This window comes from Camelus ferus, chromosome 26 (genome assembly GCF_009834535.1).
Source record: "Camelus ferus isolate YT-003-E chromosome 26, BCGSAC_Cfer_1.0, whole genome shotgun sequence".
NCBI classification, from domain to species: Eukaryota; Metazoa; Chordata; class Mammalia; order Artiodactyla; family Camelidae; genus Camelus; species Camelus ferus.
This window is the reverse complement of record NC_045721.1, coordinates 435,728-460,078: the sequence shown is the minus strand read 5'-3', so window position 1 is coordinate 460,078 and position 24,351 is coordinate 435,728. Positions and strand designations below refer to the sequence as shown.

The 24,351-nt window shown below is 39.6% G+C and overlaps 1 protein-coding gene and 1 non-coding gene across 5 annotated transcripts in view; both read left to right on the top strand.

Moving 5' to 3' along the window:
- The window catches only part of RNF170 (ring finger protein 170), a 29,644-nt gene extending 5,824 nt beyond the window's left edge, over positions 1–23,820 (top strand). For 3 of the 4 annotated variants that reach the window (XM_032468495.1, XM_032468494.1, XM_032468493.1), the window contains 6 exons: positions 202–345; positions 9,380–9,455; positions 11,890–11,998; positions 16,374–16,447; positions 18,653–18,763; positions 21,010–23,820. In XM_032468495.1, the coding sequence (XP_032324386.1) occupies positions 209–345; positions 9,380–9,455; positions 11,890–11,998; positions 16,374–16,447; positions 18,653–18,763; positions 21,010–21,279 (777 nt within the window). In that variant the 5' untranslated portion in view covers positions 202–208 and the 3' untranslated portion in view covers positions 21,280–23,820. Of the gene's footprint in view, positions 1–201; positions 346–9,379; positions 9,456–11,889; positions 11,999–16,373; positions 16,448–18,652; positions 18,764–21,009 lie in introns of those variants that run through there. The other variant, XM_014562353.2, reaches the window with a different exon arrangement.
- TRNAG-ACC lies at positions 2,188–2,260 on the top strand. The gene has a single exon. It is a non-coding gene; the product is annotated as a tRNA-Gly (tRNA).
- Positions 23,821–24,351: the final 531 nt, after the last annotated feature.

Genomic DNA, 24,351 nt, shown 5'->3' with positions numbered 1-24,351 from the left:
CAAAATAACATCTGGCAGGTTTTAAAGAACTCATTCATGGGGCATTCCCCACTGGAGTTGTACTTAATGCAACCTACCTTAAGTGGGCGCTGCCGAAAAGTAACTCTATTCAACGTCAGCTGTACTTAGATTGTTTTCATTAGTATATTTTGATTCTCTCTGTGTCAGTTGTCATTTTCATTGTATTTCTTTTTCCTTTAGACCTGGAATGGCCAAATATCAAGGTGAAGTTCAGAGTCTGAAACTGGACGATGATTCAGTCATAGAAGGAGTAAGTGACCAAGTACTTGTGGCGGTTGTGGTCAGTTTCGCTTTGATTGCTACCCTGGTATATGCGCTTTTCAGGTGAGACTAAAGGAAAAAAGAATTGAAATAATTCATCTTTCCAAGGGCCACTGACTTTCTGACTGCTTCTAGTAATGTTTAATACTTAATATGAAAAGCAAGTAATAGATTTCAGTGATGGTATATATTTGCTGCGGTGTTTTATTTTCCTCTAGGCTCTAAATGTGACCATATGTTTTTCTTGTCATAAACTGTCTGATCAGATAAAGTTTAAACTTATCATCTGTATTTTGAATAAAATGTTAATATTTTCTGTTGGAGTATCACCATTAAAAAGTGTAATTTTCACAATTGAATTCATCAGCTCGTAGGTGATAAGTGCGAAATATTTTCAGTGTTTCAATGGAAAAAACTGAGGCAAAAACAAAAACTCGGACTGTATAGAAGGAATTAAGATTAGAATTAAAATTACTGTTACAGACTCGGGAATAATACTTAAAGGTCTCAGATGCCTGTATACCAATACACAGAGACAAGGTGATAAACTAGAAATTTAAGTGTTAACACATGGTGATAAATAAAATTGTATATATATATATATATATATCTGTGATATTTCTGTGATATATATATCACTGACAGAAATGATCAAAAAAGTATAAAAGAGAGAAAAGATTAATTCCGAAAATGAGAGATCACTTGGTTCCTTATGAAAATTATAGAAAGGATTACCAAACAGAGTGTGACCATTGTCTTTGTCTGAACCTCTGCAGGGTTGGTTTTCTATTTGGATGACATTATCTTGATTTCAATAGCATATTTTACACAGTAGCTAATGCGGCACTTGTGGACAGAATGGGGAAATGTTGACCAGATGATAGCAAATTTAAATAAGTTTATCACTGGTTGACAAGTTGCTCCCAGGAGTACTGAGTGATGTTTGAATGTAAACCAAAAAAGGAGGACACTGAATTGTTGAGGGCTCGGCCTTGGACCCTGTTCCACTCGCTTCTGTTAGCAGCTGGGAGGAAAAAAGGAGCATGTTTATTACATTGTCAGTTGGGAAGGACAAGCTAATGTGTTGGTACAACAGAATCAGGATTCAGAAATGGGTCCTCCCGGATGTCTGTGGTCAACTGGTACCTTTGGCAGTGGTGCCAAGACCTTGTGATGGGGAAGGAGTTCAAGAAATGTTGTTGGGATGACTGGAGAGCGACATGCAAAAGAATAGAATTGGACCTATACCACCTCATATGCCAAAATTAACTCAAAATGGATCAAAGATGTGAATGGAAGAGCTAAAACTATAAAACTCTCATAAGAAAACATAGGAGTAAAAAAATAAATAAAAATTTTATTTATAAATAAAAATTTTATTTCATTTTATTTTTTATTAATTAATAGACTTTATTTTTTGGAGCAGTTTCAGGTTCACAACAGAATTGAGCAGAAAATAAATGAGTTCGCACATAGCCCTCCCCACCCACACATATATACTCCCCTACGCTCAACATCCCTCATCAGTGGGGCATATTTGGTACAATTGATGAACCAATATGAACACATTATTACCAACCAAAGAGTTTTAAAAAACAAACAAAAAAATAGGGGTACATCATAAGTATTCTTAGATATGATGACAAAAGCATGGTCAAAAAAGAAAAAGATAAGTTGAAATTCATCAAAAGTAACGACTTCTCTGCCTCAAAGAACGTCATCATTAGAAAGTGAAAAGTCAACCCACTAAATGGGAGAAAATAATTTCAAATCATGTATCTGACAAGGCCCTTGTATCCGAATGTATAAAGAACTCAAAACTCAATAATAAAAAGACAAATGACCCAATTAATAAATGGCAAAGGATCTGAATGAGACATTTCCTCCAAAGAAGACATAGGAGAGGAGGGTATAGCTCAAATGGTAGAGTGCATGCTTACCACGCATGAGGTCCTGGGTTCAATCCCCAGTACCTCTATTAAAAAAGCAATCAATCAGTAAATTAGTAAACCTAATTACCTCCCCTTGCATAAATAAAATAAAACAAAAACCAAGTGGGTTGGGAAAACATGGAAGTATTAAAAAAAAATCTAAGAAGACATACAAATGGCTAATAAGTACATGAATGGGTGCCTGACATTGTTTGGCATCAGGGAAATGCAAATCAGAACTACAGTGAGGGGGGCGGGGGATATAGCTCAGTGGTAGAGTATGTGTTTAGCATGCACGAAATCCTGGGTTCAATCTCCAGTACCTGCATAAAAAAAACAAAACAAAACAAAACAAAAAAACAGCGAGATACAACTTCACACCCATGGGGATGGCTAGATTCAAAAGATCACATGATAACAATTGTTGAGGATGTGGCGAAATGGGAACCCTCATACCCTGCTGGTAGGGGTTTTAAAAAGGTGCAGCCACTTTGGAAAACTACCAATTCCTCAAATGATTAAACACAGTGTTACCATATGACCTAGCATTTTCATTCCTAGCTAAATATACCCATGAGAAATGAAAACATATCTCCATGTAAAAACTTGTACATGAACATTTATAGCAGAATTATTCATAACAGCCCAAAGGTGAAAACAACCTAAATATCCATCAACAGATGAATGGATAAACAAAAGTGGTATATCCATTCATTGGAATATTATTCAGCCATAAAAAGGAATGACATACTGATACATGCACACCCCATCACGGATGAACCTTGAAAACATTGTGCTCAGCACAATGAGCCAGACACAAAAGGCCACATATTTGATCTGATCGCAGGGATATCCACAGTGGGAAAATCTGTAAAGACAGAAAGTAGATTAGTGGTTGTTGAGGATTGGAGTGGAAGGTGGTGGACTAGGGGATGATAGCTAAAGGGTACAGGGTTTCTTATTGAGGTGATGAAAATGTTCTAAAATTGACTGTGGTGGTTAATTATATCTCACTAAAGCTATTTTAAAAATGGGTCATGATGATTAGGCAAATACAATAAAGTATCTGCTCTTTACCTGTTAAGAGTGGGATGCAGAGATGAACTGCTTGTCATTTGAAAGTATCCATGATAATTTGTTCCTTGTTTTTTTTTAATTGTTGTTGTTTGTTGTTTTCGGGGAGAGAGGTAACTAGGTTTGTTTGTTTGTTTGTTTGTTTATCTTTAATGGAGGGACTGGGGATTGAACCCAGGACCTTGTGCGTGCGCTACCCTCTACCACTGAGCTATACCCTCCCCCCTCATGATAAATTGTTGAGTGTGAGTTAAGGGAAAGAGCTCACAAAACCCTAAGTCAAGTAGTCCACTTTGTGTAAAAAAAGATCCATTTTATTTTCAAATATTTTCCTTTTCCTTTATTTGTTTTTCTAATTTCCCTACTATGGATAATTATTATATAATAAAAGTTTTTTCCTCACAGGCTGGATTGATGTAAAGCCCAAAATAAAAGTTTCTGTTGAGTAAGACCATTGCATACGGTAGATACCAAAAGCTTCACAGTACTAGGTTGTACTAATCAGAATAATCAGATGAAGGTCACATTTGGATTATATTCAGTTTGGGCCAAGAATGTTAAACTTCAGGGGAGGTTATTGAAATGGATAAAGCTATGGCAACAAATATAAAAATGCCTGAAAGAACTGTGGGTATCTAGCTTAGAGGAAAAGACTGTAGGACGGAAAAGCTGTGTTTAAATAGGATGAGGGCTTGTTTTATTGAAGAAGTGGGTTTATTCTGGGTAGCTTCGTGGGCAGAAGTAGGGTATAAAGGGAAAACCTAGAGATTTTTCCTTCCTATGTAGTGAAGGATCTAGTTTTGTTTTTTTTTTTCCCCTACTGTTTCGCTCCTGTGTGTCTCCTTTATTTTTACACAGTTCACTTTTGGTCACCAAATGTGTGTGGGTTTTTCCCCTACCAAACAATTCTCCACAACACCAGCTGGGTGTCCCAGAATTTCACTCAATTCTGATGCCATCTGCCTGGAGACAATGTCAGATCCCACAGCTTAAGGGCTCAGTCCCCCAAGACTGCTCCCTTCCCTGACTTCAGATGGCCAGTCTCAAGTAGCTGGTTCCCACGTTACCCACAACTCCTGCCTGATTTGGCTACAAATCAGAGGTCCCCGTGACCCCCTCCTCAAGTTTGCGTAATTTGCCAGAGCTGTTCACAGAACTCAGGGAAACAGATTTACCAGCTTATTAAAGTGGCGGGTGCATCACCCTCTGGGTGGGTGTATTCACCCACCCGGAAGCCGTCCAGACTGCACTGCTGGGATTTTATGGAGGCTTTCTCATGTAGGCATCACCAGTTATTAACTCATTTCTGGCCCCTCTCCTCTCTCTGGACGATAGTTCCAAGCTTCTAATCATGACTTTGTCCTTCTGGTGACCAGCCCTCAGCTGGGACCGTCCCCCCTGACAGAGTCATCTCATTAGAACAAAAGACAGGAGTATCACCCAGTAATTTATAAGGATTTCAGGAACTCTGTGTCAGGGACCAGGTCAAAGACCAAATATTAGAATAAAAGATACTCCTAGTGCTCTGGTCACAGAGGAAATTTCAAGTGTTTCTGGAGCTCTGTGCCAAGAACCAGGGGCAGAGAAAAATGTGTGTATTTTCTCTTATCGCACACGGGGCCAATAGGTGGAGATAAGTGATGAGATTTCGGCTTACCTTAAGACATAGCTTTTCAGATTATGTAAAGTGGTCTCCCTTACTTGGACAACACCTTGAATCTCTCAGATGATTGGGCGGGAGGTCAGTTTAAGTTGCTGTCTGGCTCTTCAGTTTCAAATTCAATTGGTAATTGTTGTAATGCTGTGACTTCAACTGAAGTATTCAATTACTGCGTTGGGGGAGGGGTAGCACGTGTGGCTTAAAATTCCAACAAAGGAGCCTTTTGTCTCTTTCCTATAATTTCTTTGATGTTTTCAGTCATTATAATTCATTGCTTTCTGTATTGTGGTAAAATATCTATAACATAAAAGTTATCATTTGAAGCACACAGTTCATTGGTGTCACGTACATTCACAATAGTGGGTAACAGCACCACTATTTATTTCCAGAACTTTCTCATCCTCTGAAGCAGAAACTGTACCAGTTAAATAATTGCTCCCCATTCCTCCTCTCCCTGCCACTGGTAACCTTTATTCCACCTTCTGTCTCAAGAAATTAGACTATTCTAGGTCCCTCATAAAGTAGAATTACACAACATTTGTCCATTTGTGTCTGGCTTATTTCACTTAGCATAATGCATTCAAGGTTCATCCATGTTGCATCATCTAGCAGAATTTTGTTCCTTTTTATGGCTGAATAATATTCCATTGTATATGTATACCACATTTTGTTTATTCATCTATTGATGGACATTTGGGTTGTTACCAACTTTGGCTATTGTGAATGGTGCTGCTGTGAACATTGGTGTACAAGTATGTGTTTGAATTCCTGCTTTCAACTGGAATTGCTGGATCATATGATAATTCTGTGTATAACTTTTTGAGGAACCTTCAATCTGTTTTTCACAGCAGCTGCCCCATTTTACATTCCCACCAGCACTGTGCGAGGGTTCCAGTTTCTCCACAACCTGGCCAACATTTGCTACTTTCTCTGGGGTTTTTTTTGAGTCATCTGTGGGTGCGAAGTGATATCTCATTGTGGTTTTGATTTGCATTTCAGTAATGACTGCTGACATTGAACGTTGTTTCATATGTTTATTGGCCATTTGTATGTCTTCTCTGGAGAAATGTCTATTCAAGACCTTTGCCCATATTTGAATTGGGTTGTTTGGTTTTTTGTTTTTGAGTTATAAGTGTTCTTTCCATATTCTGTATTAATCACTTATCAAATATATGATTTATAAATATTTTCTTCCAACTGTTGGTTGTACTTTTATCTTTTTGATAGTGTCTTTTGATGCACACAATTTTAAAAATTTTGTTGAAGTCCAGTTTATCTATTTTTTCTTTTGTTGCCTGTGTTTTGGGTGTCAGATTTAAGAAATCACTGCCAAATCCAAGGTCACAAAGATTTCCTCTATGTTTTTTTCTAAGATTTTTATAGTTTTACCTCTAGACTTTAGGTCATTGATCCAATTTGAGTTAATTTTTATATATGGTATCAGGTAAGGATCCAGCTTCACTCTTTTGCATCTGTTTATTCAGTTTTTCCAGCACCATTTGTTGAAAAGACTGTCCTTACTACATTGAAGAGTCTTGGCGTCCTTGTCAAAAATCAATTTACCATATATGTGAGAGTTTATTTCTGGTCTCTGTGTTCTATTAGATTGGTTTCTACGTTCATCCTTATACCAGTACCATGTTGCTTTACAAAGCCATCTCATTGTAGCAAGTTTTGAAATCAGAAAGTGTCTTACGACTTTGTGCTTCTCTTTCAAGATTGTTTTGGCTATTTGGAGTCCCTTGAGATACCATATAAATTTTAGAATGGGTTTTTTCTATTTCTACAAAGAAAGCTGTTGGGATTTTGATAAATCACTTTGAATAGTTTTAACATCGTAACAATATTGTATTTCAATCAATGAACATGGGATGTCTTTCCACTTATTTGTGTCTTCTTTAATATCTTTCAACCATTTTTGGTGCTATAATTAATTTCTTTTTAAAACCTTTTTCTATTTGTTCTTTCTTCTTAAGCCATTAATAACAATTGCCCTGTGTTGACATACCAGAAGCCAGTCAGAAGGATCTGGTATGCAGGTTAACCTGTGAACCACATATTTGCATATTTGTAAACTTTGATTCAAACTTCCTTTCTTGACCCAGGCTTTGGGTATCATTGCTTTTCCTATCAGAGGTTCCTGGCTCCTTTCCAGGGCTGCATATAACTTAACCAGTTTGATAGTTTTGGTTTCTCCTTTCAAAAAAACCCTCGAAGGACCATAAGTCGTTGATGAATACAATCACAACACCAAATGTATTTCTGTTTTAGAGCAGAGCCACTGTTTTCCTCGGCATCTCACTTTAGACCTGCTAAGTGTCAAATGCCATCATTTTCTCACAGCTGAGGCGATCCTGCTGTTACAGAACAAAAACCCCACCCAGGAAATCTGAAGATCTAACTGGCTTTGTTAAGCTATTCATGAATCAGGCAGCATCTTGTCCAGCAAGTAGAGAGATACCCCGAGCAGTTGTAGGAAATGGAAGGTTTATAGACAGAAGGAGGGTAGGGCGAGGCAGTTATTAGCAAAAGAAAAGAAAGGATTGTTTCAGGTCAGGACTTCTTCTCCGGGAAGGAAACGGCAGGGGTCTTGTGCAGATTACCTCCTAGTGAGGACCAGAGAATCCCAGACTGAAGATTCAGATCACATCCCTGGGGAAGGGAGACTGCAGCTGCGTCAGATGTGAAGTCTCGGTCTGGTGTCGTGGGCTTTAGCACTGGCAACGCCGTTTGGTCACCATTTGGTGACGCCTGAAGTTTTCTTATGACAGTAGGTCCCAGAGTTTTAGTCTAGCTTTCAGTCCATCTTCATCATCCCATTTTCTAGATTTTTGGTTCTGTGCTCACGGTTACCAGCAACATTTAGTGACCTGAGCTACATGCAGGCCTTGTTCAGCATCTCGGGCAGTTTCTGCTCGTTCTTTGGCTATACTTTGACTTTTCTGATATTCTGCTGTCAGATTTAAGAGTATTCTCTTTTATGGAAAGAAACCAAAAGAAAGACTTTCCAGTCACATGGTTTATTTCATATCCGCATTCATATATTTGGCATCCATATCCATATGTTTATATCATGGATTTTTTTTTTCCCAATGAGGAGGGAATGGTTTTCCAGGGTCAGAGAACTGAGAAATCCCCATTAGCTGAGTACCTACTGTATGCAAATGAGATGGTTCCTAGACTGTTCTTTGACAGATTGCTTTCCCTATAGAGTAGCTTGCTTTCATTGATACATTTCTTCAATCATAAGAATGTAACATTTAAAAATAAATAATCCACTAAAATTTAAGGTGTTTAAACAGAGTTCAAGTAGTTTCATTACATTCATGTTGAACTTCTGATGAGAGATTTGACTTTAAATTGTTTTTAATGTCCTCTCTGAACTAATGTTTATATTTTTTTCAGCTTTCTTTTCTAAAATTTGAATTTTTTTTTTTACTAAAAATTAAATAACCAGAGGATAGGTTTCTTTAATTTTCCCTTATTCCATTAGAATATTGATTTAGAATTCTTATTGCTCTGGGATATTGGTTCAGCCAGAGAGCAAAGGCTCTTCTATAGAGGAACACCGACATTGCGTGGATTTAAATTTTGCTGTTAAAGAGATTTAGGTTTAGAAAAAACTTCTACAGTCAAATGAAATTAAACTGTGATTCAGATGCAAATTTTCACCCCCCTCAATCCACCCTACCAACCAAACTACCACTTCTAATTTTCTTTTTTAAGCTTATAAGTTAAATTTGATCCCATTTGTTTATTTTGTTTGTTTTATGAGGGGCAGGTAATCAGGTTTATATTTGGAGGAGGTGCTGGGGATTGAACCCAGGACCCCGTGCATGCTAAGTACACGCTCTACCACTTGAGCTATACGCTCCCCACCACTTCCAAATTTCAATACTCACGTTTTATCCCATCTTTTTCTATCAACCACTAACTTCTTGCCTTTGATTCTTTTAATTGTTAATTTTAATTGTTAGCGTTAAGATATTAGCGGTATGTCAGGTTTGGACTTTGCTACGTTATACATTTAATTTTTATTTTTGTCCCCCTCCCATCATAGGTGAAAAGTTGGGAGAAAGACCTAATTAGATATGAAAAAGTGTTCGAATCCATAATAATACAAAGGAATTTTACAAAAGAAATAAATACGTTAATTGTTCTTGATATCATTTGTTGAGTCTGCAATTACATGAAGTCCCCAGTGTACTCGGCCTCTGGGTTTCATCATTTGCCAGGGAAACCGGAAATGGGCGGGTAATCAGTGATCTCGGAATAGCCTGCACGTTCAGCCCTGTAGTCGGAGCACAGTCGTATGCCGTCATTCCCATTTACTATGTCACCAGTAGTCTGGGTCAAAAATGTTGACCCATAAAGAAAACGAATTCCTCTGACAATATTTCATATTCAAGGTTTATTATATTTTATTCAACAGAAATGCACATCAAAACATTCACCCGGAAAACCAAGAGCTAGTCAGGGTGCTTCGGGAGCAACTTCAAACAGAACAGGTACTGTTGTTTTATAATATGTGCATTTGTGTAAGGAGTAGAGTATTTCTCCCCTTACATAAGAAACTGTGATGGAACATTTTTACTCCTTTTTGGAGACACGGGCTTCTCTGCTGCTTGAAGTTACTGTAAATTACTCTACTGATTGTACATTTTCAGATTAGGCAAATGACTGGTCTTAACCTAATTAAGATGTTTTTGAGTATTTATTTGGCTTTAACTTGATTTAAAAAGACAGAAGTTTTCTGATTACTTACCTGCGAGGAAATAAACACTGTCTAATGGACTTTAATGAAATGTAGTGGAAAAACTACTCTTTCTAAAATATGTTCCCCTAAGATCTACCAAAAGGCTTTTTTTCTTTTTCTTCTTGTTCAGTGGTCAAAGTTAACAAAATGAGTTGTGCAAAGAAGAAAACTTTTTTCTGCCTCTTCTTTGCTTTTTAACCACATGGACTAAGAACTGGAAATGTAATACATTTCATGAAGACTGGATTAAGTCGGATATTGTGCACCTTCATGCTGAGATAGCTACCATCAGAAAACAAAAAAATTAAAAATTGATGGCCTACCTGCCAGTCAAACCTCCAAACAGGGTTTTATGATTTATCCATTCACCAAATATTTATGGAACATCTACCATATGTCAGACGCTATTGTGGGCATTGCGAATTCATTTGTGAACAAAACAGACAGGAATTCTTGCTTCAGAGAACTTGAAATTCACTGATGCAAAAATCGTTTAAGCGTATTAGTGGTACCCTGTTCCAGAGCTATTGTTACGAATAATTCATGCTGGGGTGGTGTTTTCTAATTTACAGAGTGATCTTACATACAACTCTCTCATTTAACCTTCAAACATGATAGGTGACTATTCTTATCCCCATTTAACATATTAGATCTCTGAGATTTGCTTAAATTCATACTAGGATCGCGTGACTAGATCTTGCTCTGTAGGAGTCCTGGATTGGATCAAGGTGGATCTTCCAGATTTTTTTTGCACTGCTGTCCCATTCACCTCCATCACACCCCGTCCCAGGCATGGCCTAAAGCTCCAGGTAGAATCAAGCTCCAGTGACGTAGCCTATTCCGTATGGTAGCCACCAGCCACATGCGCATGGCTATTTAATTTTAAATTAACTAAAATTAAGTAAAATTTGAGATACAGTACTTTGGTCACACTAGCCACATTTCAGGTACTTAGCCACGTGTGGCTCATGGCTACCATGTCGGACAGCACAGATAAAGCAGACTTCCATATTGTGGTGAGTTCTGTTAGACAGCCCTGGCTTTTTTTGTCAGTTAATTTCCAAAGATGAAGAATGAAGAGAAAAGGTAGAGGAGGGAACATGACATGCTGTGTGTTTTTCTTCTTTGCACCATTAAAAATGACATAAAAGATTAAGACATCAAAGCATGACCTTGGCTTGTAGGATATTCTAGTATTTTAAGATTGTTTTAAGACATAGGGGATTTTAGTTCTGGTTTATTAATGTAGGGTGACCAAAATCTTTGATTTAGTTTACAGTGAAGAATAGCTCATATTTAGCAAATTTAATACTTTTTTTTTTTTTTTAGCAATTTGGTGTTTTTAATACCGGCTACTTTGCTTATAAGATAAGTGCTGGGTGCTATAAAGTCGGGTTTTGATAAGTATTTTAAAAGCTATACATTCTATAGCAGTACTGGGTAATTTTCCAGTTCCCGGGGACTACTAGAGTGAGTCGTACAGATAAAGTCCTTGTCCTGACAGCATTGTATTAATCTGGCTCTGTGAAGGGTTAAATTCCAGTCACCAGTGGTCTTAAATTTTACTACCTCCAAAATGACCAAATACTCTTCTTTAAAAGTCTAATTCTGATCTCTCGCGAGGTCCAGCACGCACGTACCACTGTCAGGAATGGACGAGTGAAACAGAAGCTGAAAATGAAAGAAAGCTAATACGTGGGAAATAGTGTGACATTTCTTATCCTTCGGCCTGTGTCATTCGGGATAACTCACTCATCCCAATAGATTAGCTCCCAAGTTCATCCAGGTTGTTGTCTTTAATTTTTTATTTTTATTTTATTTTTTTCAGGGTGGGGGGCACAGTAATTAGGTTTACTTGTTTATTTTTTAGAGGAGGGCCTGGGGATTGAACCCAGGACCTTGTGCATGCTAAGCATGCGCTCTTCCACTGCGCTACACCCTCCCCACCAGGTGGCCGTCTTTAGACTGTGCTCAGGAAGGAAGGCAAGACCAGGCAGTTTAAGTAAAACCACAGTGGAGCCTGAGAACTTTATGTAACCTGTAAGACGTGAAACTAGGGCACATCTAAAGTGTAGTGAGCATTACACGCACTGAGTGTATTCTTACGTGGCCCCTATGATAACTCTGACTCTAAAAAGCCCGTGTATGTGTGTCTCATGTAACGAGGGCGCCCATCTTCTCCCCAGGATGCACCTGCTGCTGCCCGACACCAGTTCTACACCGACATGTACTGTCCGATCTGTTTACATCAAGCCTCCCTCCCTGTCGAAACCAACTGTGGACATCTTTTTTGCGGTAAGCAAACCGGGCGTGTGCGGCGAAAGGGACTATTTAGACCAAGCCCCGTGGGAGTGCACAGGCTGGATGCCTTATTTCCTCTCTACCACATTTGGCATTTCATGAGTCAGGTAGCTTGCTTCTGAAATCCTGCTCTCCTTGTCAGCCGCTTTAATTTAGTCTGTAGGTTCAGAGATTTAAAAAAACAAACAAACAAACAAAAACTAGTGATTCAGTTTCTTGGTAAACGGAAGTGTTTCTTTGAGTAGTAATTCAAGTCTATCAGTACCACGAGGCTTCCACCGGATCCCTCACGGTCATCACTTTTCGGTGGTTTCATTTCTTACTCATCCTTCCCAAGGAAGGAAGGTTCTTCTCATAAGGACCTTGTCCAAGACCTTGCCTGAGCCCTGCCGCCTCTTTTTCACTCTAAGACAGTACAGAAGTTCTCACTAGCCTCTCTTCCTTCATGACGTCAAGAGGCTTGGCGGAGGGAGCACGAGGCACCTAGAGGCTGCAGTGGGTGAGAAGGAACGCTGGTTTCACACTCAGTATCAGGAAGGGGTGTTGCCTACACCTGGTGTTCTTCCTGGCCATCCAGAAAGACTCCAGAGAGAATAATGAGATATCACATAGTCATTGCTGGTTATGGTCACGTGAGATTCGGGACAGTCAGTTGTCACTTGCCTCCTACATGCCGAACACGTAGCATCCTTCATCCCCTCCAGCCCCAGCAGCATAAGCAATAATGCTGTGTACCTAGGAGTTCTGCACAGGGAAGAGTTCTACACAAATGAGGAAGTCAAGATGCAGCGATGTGAAGAAATTTTACAAAGGGCAACCCAGCTGCAGAGGGACAGAGCTCGGTTTTAAACTTGGATCGCACGGACTTCCAACCCTGTGCTCAGTTCTTCTATGTGATTGGTGGCGTATACAACTGCTCTCTATTTAAGTTTTATGTAATCGCTAGACCTATTTTAAAATTTTTAAGTTTATTTACTTATTGGAGGAGGGAGATTTGTTTGTTTATTTATTTATTAAATGGAAGGACCGGGGATCGATCCCAGGACCTTGTGCTTGCTAAGCGCACACTCTACCACTGAGCTACACCCACCCCTAGACCTATTTTTTATTGGTAGTATTTCTTTCTCTTTGAGCAGCTGTATTCAAGATAGGGTTCTGATTGCTCCCAAATTGTACTCAATTTGCATATGAAGACTAATTTAAACTGTAGCATACGGTAATCTAGAAATTGCTTTCTCCCCGTGCTATCTTTTGTCTGGGACTCACTGAATAGAACTCTTAGGTGTATTGTGTTATTGCTCACGCTGTTGGGGATAAAATAAAGTATTTGGAAGCCATTCCAGGCCCTGCAGGGTTTTTATACCTCTTATTCATTAAGTAAGTGCTGACTAATCCCGTTTATTGCCTCACCCATTTACTCTGGCCTCTTCCCTCCGGTTTTTGCCTAAGTAGCTAACGAATCATAAAACACCATTTCAGCGTCTGTCCTTAATGATCTGTTGGAAGTGCTAACGAGCAGCAGAATGATGAAAGATCAGATGGGGAGCGTTAACTGGGCATCAGAGAAAGCAGACACTTCCCCCTCTCAGACCTCCGGCCCCTGCTCCTAATCCACTGGGGACTCTCTTTCTGAGTCTGAATTTGGCTTCAGCCACCCCCTCACACAGCACCCCAGGCCGGTGCTAGCAGTCAGCTAGGAATCACTGAGGTCTGGCGGGCTGGGCAGACTCCCTTTGCCAACCCAGGCTTCGGTGACTCACTGAGTGGATAGTGTGGTCAGTTGAAAGATGGCTGCATTGTGTTCCTGGTTTGACCTCTGGGTCTGAGGCAATAGGGTGGATTCCTTCCGAGATCCTGCTCTACTTGTTGGGCACTTTAATTCACTGCCTGTAAGTTCAAAGGTTAAAAAAAAAACTAGTTATACAACCTCTGCACAAACAGAAATGTGTTTTGTCTGAGCAGTTCCAGTGTATCAATACGGTGTTTCCAAAGTGCCCTCCAGCTTAGTTCTGGACGTGGATCTCCTGGTCTGTTCCTCCACTGCCCGCGGAGAATGAGCACACCAACAGCTTGCACGTACTTGCATTTGTAACTCACATTTTTTTTTGTATTTCAAAGATTTTCTTTTTTAATTGAAGTCTAGTCAGTTTACAATGTTGTGTCAATTTCTGGTGTACAGTGTAATAGTTCAGTCATACATATACATGCGTATAATGGTTTTCATAGTCTTTTTCATAATAGGTCACTACAAGATATTGAATAGAGTTCCCTGTCCTGTACAGTAGGTCCTTGTTGTTTATCTCTTTTATATACAGTAGTGTGTATCTGCAAATCCCGAACTCCCAATTTATCCTTTCCCACCCCCTTTCTCCCCTGGTAACCAGAAGTTTGTTTTCTATGTCTGTGAGTCTGTTTCTGTTTTGTCAATAAGTTCATTTGTGTCTTTTTTTTTTTTTTTTTTTTTTTTTAGATTCCACCTATATAGTATTTTTTGTTCTCTTTCTGGCTTCACTTAGAATGACGATCTCCAGGTCTATCCACGTTGCTGCAAGTTGTAACTCATGTTATTTTATTTCATCCTGCAGCAGTCTTATGAGGTCTTATTCCCATTTTATAGATAAGATCTAGAAAGACTGTACCCCAGATTCAAGTAATTGAGTCATCTCTCCCACCATCCTGTTTATGTGGGTCTTGCATTTTAAAGAGGGAGATAGTTGAGGAAAAGGGAAAACACCAAGCATGTCACAACAGATGTGTATGAACTCGTGTCTGATTTGCTAGACCATCATTTTTCAGTGCAGGCCAGTGGCCGTTGTAGAATTTGCAGAACAAAGACAGCTATGCTCCAATTTGTGGAGAAGAGATATGGGATTAATCAGTTGATATGTCAAAATACACTGGACTTCCTAGTGGAGGGGTCAGAGATAAAGGCGTCATCACAGATGGTACCAAGACTAACAGATTTAGAAGAATTTTCCCTTTCATATAGTTTCTATATGAAATTAGATTGCTCAAAGCATTTCATGAGCATGATCTAATTAACACAGCACTCTGAGAGCAGGAAAAGATACCAGATACAGACCATTTAGCTTTTAAGTTCGTCTTTAAATCGTTGAACCAGTGCTCCACGGTCACCCACGTCCAGGTCGGGCAGCCTTTGCTCGAGCCATTGGTCTGCCCACCAGCCTCCTCACATACCATTTATTTTTGCCTCTGGTATTTGCTCTTACGCTGAAGAAACCCAGAGCATCCTCCCTCCCATGTCCTGTCGAAATCTTACCATTCCTGCAAAGTTCGGTTCAAATCCCTTCTGCTCTACACGTGCCTCTAACGCATCCCAGAGAGTTCGCCCTCTCTGGACTTCTTTTGTACCGAAGCTTAATATCACACAGTTTAAGGTGTAACCACCTCCTAACTGATATAAGCGTGTCACCTTGGCCTCCTCAGTCTGACTGTCAGTGCTTGCTCTGAGTTGTGGACACTTATCGGATCTGGAAGAATCAGAAGAAGGAACCAGAGAGCTACGCCAGGTTGCTGAGGGGAGAGTAAGAAAACAGGAGAGCCTGGAGGCAGAGGCACTTAAGTGTAGAGTCACAGTGGGACCCGGGTGGTCCGAGAAACTGGTTCCTGCAGAGAAGACAATGAACTGGCCCCTTAGACACCAGACAGTGTTTAAAGATAACTCCTTCATTTGTTCTTGGTCTGAACTTTAGTGCTTATGCTGACCACTGTGTAAGATCTGAAAACCCTCCCTTCAGGCTGTGCTTAACTGTTCTGCTGCTCATGAACCTTCAAGCAGAAAAATCAGATCCACCCAGTGCGAAAGTTGATTCAATTATTTAACTGGATTGTGAACTTCAGTAGGGCAGAAAGCGTGTAACCTTTGCATCCGTTGGCTCCTTGCTCGAACTACCTAACTACTATTGTTGATACTTACATAACTTGGTTTTCTAAACTTAAAAAAAAAAACAGAATTTGTGTTTGTCTAACATTCATGTCAAATTTGGAACAGAAAACTTGAACAGAACACTGATTTGTCAGTTGTCATTTACAGTGATGTTCAATTATTTTATTTATTTTCCATAGGAAATGCAACATTTTCTAGTAAGGCTCATACGCTGAAACAGTTAATGCATGCTTGCTTTTAATTGTGTAAAAATGCCTGTATCTTAACTGGTTATTTAAAAGAAAATATTGTTCAATTGCTGGGAATTACGATTCGATTTGAATTTGCCTTATTAAGAGTTGGTTGGATAAAGTAAAAAAACATTCTAAAATAGGTGATGCTGTTAAAATATTTCAAATATTTGAAACTGTCTCAGCACATGTGGACTTGACAACATCAGTGTTAACGTTTTCTCCCCGCTAGGCACCTGCATTGTTGCGTACTGGCGATACGGCTCATGGCTTGGGGCGATCAGTTGTCCGATCTGTAGACAAACGGTAATGTTTGCATCCAGAAAACATCATTTCTACTTCATCTTGAGAATTTTTGTGCTTTCTGTGCCTGACTCTTGGGAATTATTTTTATGATTTTAGCAGAACTTCATTTCTCCAAAGCTTCAATGATGTCACTCCATTATGTTTGTAAATGTCTTTAAGACACCTCAAAAAAAAGGGGGGGGAATTCCCTTCAGCTATAGTGAAGAAACAACTTAAATCCTCCCCCAAATCCTCATAAATCTTTGTTGTAAAACCAGCAAAGGAATAACTGAACTAGCAAATCTGGCTGAAGCAAATATTCCCCACATACACTTCTTCTGAAAAAAATTTTCCCTTTTAATTTATTTTTAATCTGCCCTTCTCTGGTAAATGTCCAGATAGCTTTAAATGACGAACAGTACTTTTAAAAATGTCTCTTTTGGAGACATAACCACGTTGCATTATCCAGAACGGATTAGATTCTTGTAGGTGGTACAGAAGCTACCTAATGAGGGAGGCAGTGAGGTGTTTTGGGTTTTGTTTTTTGTTTTTAATTGAAGTATAGTCAGTTACAATGTGTCAATTTCTGGTGTACACCACAGTGTCCCAGTCATATACATACATATATTCGTTTTCATGTTTGTTTTTTTAATGGAGGGACTGGAGATTAAACCCAGGACCTCGTGCATGCTAAGCATGTGCTCTACCACTGAGCTATACCCTCCCCACGTAAAGGTGTTTTAATAGAACAGCTTTTAGGGTCCCAAACAGGAGAGCGATTCATCTCAGAGGCAGGACAGGTGGCAGGATCTCACTGGAGATAGTGCCAGGCTCAGACTGGAACACACTCACCACGTCTCTCCCTTCATGCTCACACCAGCACACCAGCGGTCCTGCCACGTTTCCAGGGCGAGCCCAGGTGCCAGGCTTTCTGGACACCCCAGACAGAAGAAGTCCTCCCTCTCAAACATCATTGTATTGCCTGCCCCAGGGCCTTATGACAGGCTGCTGCCCTGGTCTGCCCCCACTTCTGTCTCGGGGACTGTGATCACCAGTGGCAGGGTCGTGTCTTCATTTTTCTGTATATCCAGCACTTAGCACAGTGCCTGGCCGCAGGAGGTGCTCAGCTAATATTTACTGAAAGAAGGGGTTTTTATTAACAAATTTGTGAAGAGACGGCTGTACCTGCTGTTCGTACACGCGCTGCTCTTAGCACTCCTGCGTTTCACGTTTCAAAAGCATCCAAGCAGCGGAAGCTGTGGTTTTACAGCCAAGCTGAGGAAGGCTAAAAACAACAGCAAGACAACTTAAATCTATCACGACTCCTTCCCATACTCGTCTGGTTACACGGGGACCATTTCTGCGGGGGCGGTTATATTTTAAAATAGACTTGTTGTTTGAGGAGCTATCAGCCTCAGATGACCTGAATGTGGTCCTGGGACATTTGTATATCCCTCTTACCTCTACCAGGGAGGAAATGGGGTTCAATGTAGCATGTTATCTAAAAATATCAAGAATTACCTTCTTTTGATTATAGTAGAGATGATGCTTGAGAGCTGGTCCCAGCAAAAAGCTCATCTCTGTATTATGGTTGGTAGCATTCGAAGATCATTCAAGTACCAGTGAGAGGATAAGGAATCATGATTTTAATCAAAAAAGAAATCCCTAATTTTTCTCTCTCAAAGTGATAGGTATATAATTTTATGTCATTTTGCTCCTGAATGTTTTCTTTCTTAAAAATATTTTTAAATTTTATTTATTATTGTATTATTTGTTAATTTTTTGGGGGGGGGAGGTCATTAGGTTTATTTATTTTTAGAGGAGGTACTGGGGATCAAACCCAAGACCTTGTGTGCGCTAAGCATGTGCTCTGCCACTTGAGCTATACCCTCTCCACTCTGAATGTTTTCTCATCTTTCTTGTGTCTTCAAATATCTGTTGGCCCAAACAGAGAACTAGTGACATAAAGCCCCTGATGTGGACTGGAAAATATCTAAGACAGTGTTTGGATAAGGTGCCCATTTTATTTTATAGGAGTTTCAATTACATGTGAATTGGATTTTATTGTAAAGCAGTAAGTTACTTTCCACCCCGGTGTTGCTCTTGTTACGAGAAATACGTAAAGCATAAATTCAGAAGCTTTTCTCATTCTACTGAGGAAGAACACAAAATGAAAAAAATTAGTGCTGCAGAAAGATGTAACAATTTTTTTCCTGTAATGCACAGGTAACTTTACTGCTGACAGTATTTAGTGAAAACGACCAGTCTCAAGATGTCGTATCATTGCACCAAGACATTAATGATTATAACCGGAGATTCTCAGGCCAGCCCAGATCTGTAAGTAATGTCACTGCGGGTGCAAAGTGAGGGTGTAATGAGCTTCTTTTTTGTCAGGTGAGGTTTACCTACAAATACTCTTTGGCTATGAAAAACCTACGTGTGTGTTGCGTAAAGGCTTTGCCTTCATCGTTGTCATTCACTGAGTTACAGCTTTCCAAAAAACTACAGTTTCCTATCTTAAAAAAAAAAGGCATTGTAACTCTTTATGAAAGTGATACCAGCAAAAAAGCAATAAGAAAAAATTGAAGGAAAATGTAAAATTATCAGCTTCTGTGGGATTCTAAAATAGGATTTGTCTTAGGAGAAATTTACAACTGAGAGAGTTTTACAACTGTGTTTTACTCTGTTGTGTTTACCCTGACCCCCTGTTGGAAATGTTCCCTTAAGTAATCCTAGGTTCGGGTTTCTCTTGTGTTGTCAGCTATTCAGAAGCCTTCTATTTTAGATGTGATCTTATTTTGGGGGTTTTTTTTGAAAGGGGAGGTAATTAGGTTATTTATTTATATATATATTTTAATGGAGGTACTAGGGATTGAACCCAGGACCTCATGCATGCTAAGCACACACTCTACCACTGAGCTATGTATGCCCTACCCTCTCCAGGACATTGAGCTCTTAATTTGATATTCTTCCTCAAAAGTGGAGTTAGACTGTGATTAATATACAAACATTTCTTAATAACCCATTTCATATTTCTTACCTAATTATTACAGATTTTGTATAAATGATACCATATGAGAACTGAACAAAACAGCTCTGACAAAGGACAGAAAGGCATTCAAAAGACACACTGGCTGGTCCTTAGAATATTTAAGTTACCGCAGACCTTGTGAAAGCAGTGTGGCTGTTTCGCTGTAAATGTTAGTTTCTTCCACAGAGAATAGAAAATTAGCCTAGGAAGTGATTGTAAAAAGACCATTTTTGTTCTCTTGTGAGCAGTTTTCCAAAAGGAGTTACAAGATTTTCTTTAATCCGGTGGGGTTTTTAAAACTGTTTCCTCATCACTTACTCAGTTCTTCCTACTTTTGTCTCCATTTCCCTCTCAACTTATTTGGCACCTGTTAGACAAACAAAATACGCACCTAGAGTTGGACTTAACGATATTTATACAGATTGTGAAAAACAGCTGAACGCGGGGCGGTGGAATGACCACAGGATGTGATCTACTTCCTCTGGTCAGTTCCCTCACATCTACCACCCCTGGAGAAACGAGACCATCAAGGAAGTCACGTTGAGGGGTCCTGGTGGCTCATGACGACCCAGGCCCCTAGAGAGCATGCAGTCAGCTCACAGCTGCACAGGACCCGCGAGGGGCTTGCAGTCAGGGAGTTGGCTGACCTGCTCAAGGTCATCCAAAATAGATGCGGGTACCATCTTTTTTCCAAACAACTTTATTTAGATGTAATTTATGTACCATAAAGTACATCTGTTTAAAATATACAATTCAACGGTTTTTAGTATATTTACAGAGTGACTATAGTGTAATTATTGGTCTGTATAGATCCAGAAACTTACTCATTTCCAGAAAGGGTAAGGCCCGGCATTCCGAAAATCTTTGTGGCAATTAGTAATTCACTTAAACTCAAGCTAAGCAGAATCAACATCCTTAGAAGGAATCAGTTTCATTGCTATTGTTAAGACTGTCAAAGTTGTCAAAGTTATCAAAGTTGATGTGTCTGTATATACTTATATATACACATAGGTACTTACATATTGTGTGCCAGTTTATAAAGGTCTTTTATAACAATGTCTCTTCTGGTTCTTAATAGTCCTCGTGGCACATACTCAATTGTTGACTAATCTCTAGTAGGTTAAACAACTTTCCCCAAGGTAACCTGGTTAATAAGTGATTGACTTTGAATCCGAACCCCGATCTGTCCGACTTTTAAAGCTGAGACTTGAGCCCAAGCCTCAGACTAATCCTATAGGGTTTTATTGGTTTATTTTACTAACTCCAATTAGAGATAAACTTGAGTTTCGTATTACTATAGCCTATGTTTTAAGTTTGTTGACATTTTAGTCGCTTTTCAATTATCTCCTATAAGACATATTTATAAGAACCTAGTAATCAAAGAACTATTTTTTTAAAAAATGAGTAACTAGAAAATATGCCGTTTGACCAATATGTGAAACACTGTCATTCATGTTAACTGAGTTTGTCTGCATGTTGTAAGAAAATTACATGATTTTTGAAGTCTGACACGTTAGATGCCAAATCACAATATCTGTTCTTCCCCTACCAGATTATGGAAAGAATCATGGACCTGCCCACGTTACTGAGGCATGCGTTCAGGGAGATGTTTTCAGTCGGGGGCCTTTTCTGGATGTTCCGTATCAGGATAATACTTTGTTTAATGGGAGCTTTTTTCTACCTTATATCACCTCTAGACTTCGTACCTGAAGCCTTGTTTGGAATCCTAGGCTTTCTCGATGATTTCTTTGTCATCTTTCTGTTGCTCATCTACATCTCTATTATGTATCGAGAAGTCATAACACAGAGACTAAACAGATGAACAAAAAAATGAGCTGACAAAAATTGGGGGCTAACGTGTAAAACCAAACAGAAGGACAACAGCCGTGTAAAGCATTTGAATATCATCTTCCAAGCTTCAAACCACTGTATGCCAAACTTGTGATTATCATCTGGCAAATGCCTAGCAATAGATGACTGGAATTTGTACATGCTGCAGGTTCTAATATTAAGGTTAGAATTATCCTGATTACAACTGTATCTTGATTCTGTGTTGTCTATAAAGTCTGTGGGAAAATGTGAAATAAAATGGGATGCTTATATTTTCTTCCCCCTCGCCAAATTACTCAGATTAATTGGATGTATAGTAAGATATTGTCAAATGTACAATTTATGCTTCTCAGTGAGTACCCATGTGATAATCTGTTGCTCTGAGACTCACCTAAATATTTTTATTACAATAAAATATTGTACAATATGGGGGGGGGATCAGTGTTTCTTTTAGGACTAGCTAAGTTTTGTGCATTTGGAGCAGTTCTGCTTTTCCATTCTGAAATAATCACTTGTTATTGGCTGAAAGCGGAAGAAGAAACTTGAACTCTCTGTCATCTGGTTTCATATTCTGGTTCACCGAACATTTCTTAATCAATAGAATTAACAAGATTTAAGACATTTGCTCCAGTCAGCATACTTGCCGTTCTCAGTTATGACATTTCAATAAGAGCTGGGTCCTTTTCTAGGAATCGTTTATGAAAGTAACTTGTAAAGGGACTTTTTTTTCAGGAACCGGGGTGATAATGCAGGCACATCGTAGTTTGGTGCATTCCTGAGAATAGTGTTTCTTTGTGGCTGTGAGCATCAGAGACCTGAGGAGGGTACTAGGAACACTATTTAAATTTGACAAGAAATTACTGGTGAACTACAGCAATCGAATAGACGAATTGGGTTAGTCTTCTCTTGTCAGAAAAATTCTGTAATACTGTCCCCAGATGGCAGGACGTAGCCCAGATTCATCAGGCCTTGCACTGAATGAGATATTCAGCGGGAAAGTTATCTGAGTTTTTGGAAGACTGCAGCAAAAGCTACCTAACGCTCTCTCTGCAGTCTTCTGTTTGAGCAGAATCAAAACCACCAGTATTATGAAATCGTAACCCCCTCAGCTGGCACAGCCTGCCAGGGAACTGGACGTGGTGGTCACTGATTCCCCAGTGTCAGCCCTGCCGCCTGCAGTCGCTGCTAAGTCCTCCTGTCCATTCCTGCATCCATGAGCCTCACTGTGGTCAGAGGGGGAGAAAACACTGATCTGTCACAGTTTTTCCAAGTTAATCAGACTAGCCATCAACTCCTGAGACGCTGATGAAGTATCAGTAAAAGGGTCTTCTAATTTGGGCCGCAGCCAAAGCTGCTGCTTGTCACAGAGAAAAACAAAATTCTTCAGTAGAGCACATTGTAATTAAAGCAGTTGTTTGCATACGTTTCATTTAATCCTCAAAGACAGTTCTGTGAAAAAGGCAGAGCATGGCCTTCCGTTTCATAGGTAAAATTCCTGCTAAACGTGAAAGGTTTTTTCTGGTCTGAAGCCACACACAAGTAAGTGACGGCTGTCAGACTCCCAGGAGGACTCCTACACGGGGAGACGCTGCGGTCCCCGGAGTCTTGTGGGACACACTGGACTAGGACATCTTAAGTGCTTCTAGGAGGAAAGGTCTAGAAAGACAACAGAGCAAGACTCCATGCACCCTACTTCTACACTTTATCAAATCCAATGTCTAGTAGGGTGGCATACTTCATGGAAAAGCGTTTCAGCCGCAGACACTAACTCGAGAAGCTGAGTAGTTGGTTACAGCACCATTTACCAGGTTAGAAATGCATTTCCTGCCAATTACAAATTTGCTGTGGGGCTAAAGCAATGTCACTTTGAAAGGGTTTAATTTTCTGTGCATGTGTTCTGCTTCAAGTGTCACATTTCTACTTACAATACTTTTACTGTAATATCTGGAATTCCTGGTCGACGTGTAACGTACCAACTTTTGTAACATACAAAAACACCGTATGACGTCTTGCTAAACTGAAGAGGGAACATGCCGGCTTCTCATAATTTTAGACCTGCTCACTACGTCATCTTTATGGATCACTGATAATACATGAACTAGGGGTCTGAGAGAGTATTTAAAGTAAGCAGAGTCAGTCAGTGTTTGAAACATCACAGTAGAACTTCTATGATTCAGAGCTAGATCCTATCAAATCAAAGCAACGATTTGGATTTTTGTAAACAACAACATTGCAACTTTCACAAAAACAGATGGTCCAGCCCCAGGAGCAGATGATAACTGGAGCAGCTCTGTGGGGAACGAGAACGGAGGAGAGAGTTGTTGAAACTGCCCACTAGAACAGTGGTTCCAGATCCTGCAATTCTCAGCATTTGACAGCAACACGGGAAGAAAGGACTGTGTCGGTCCCGGTGGCTGTGTAGACACCTACCTCACAGACTTGTTTCAGAGGACTGACACTTGTGTTCAAACTTCATGATTTAAGAGTTTGTCAAGCAGTTATTCTCTGGAATAAAAGCAAATGGTTAAAAGTAGCTGTGAATTTTCCTGTTTTCTTTGATGTCGTTTGCTTTAAAGTTCAGAACTCCTGAAACAGCACTCAGCAGAATGGCTGCAATGGTTTTCTTTTTCACTAATGGACATCCAGTGTCTCCTCACATTTCTAATCAGTTTTGCTTGGACATTTTAATTTTTTTTTAATTAAAATTTTTTTATTTTATATTTATTTTGTTGGGGGAGGTAATTAGGTGGGTTTGGGGGGGGTTTGTTTGTTGTGTTTTGAAATGGATGCACTGGGGATTGAACCCAGGACCTTGTGCATGCTAAGCACACAGTCTACCACTGAGCTATATATACATACCTCCCTCGGATATTTTCAAATTTAAAAAGCAGAAATGTTTTGGGGGAAAATAGTTTAACCTGGGCCATCTATATTAATTCTGGACAGTGAAGGTGGAATTAGAGTTACTCGCACCTGATTCTCCACCCGTTTCTTTTGAGTGTATATTTAATGGCAGTTGTAACTGAAACGCTCTTCCCCAAGTCTGAGGAACAGGAAAGGCACT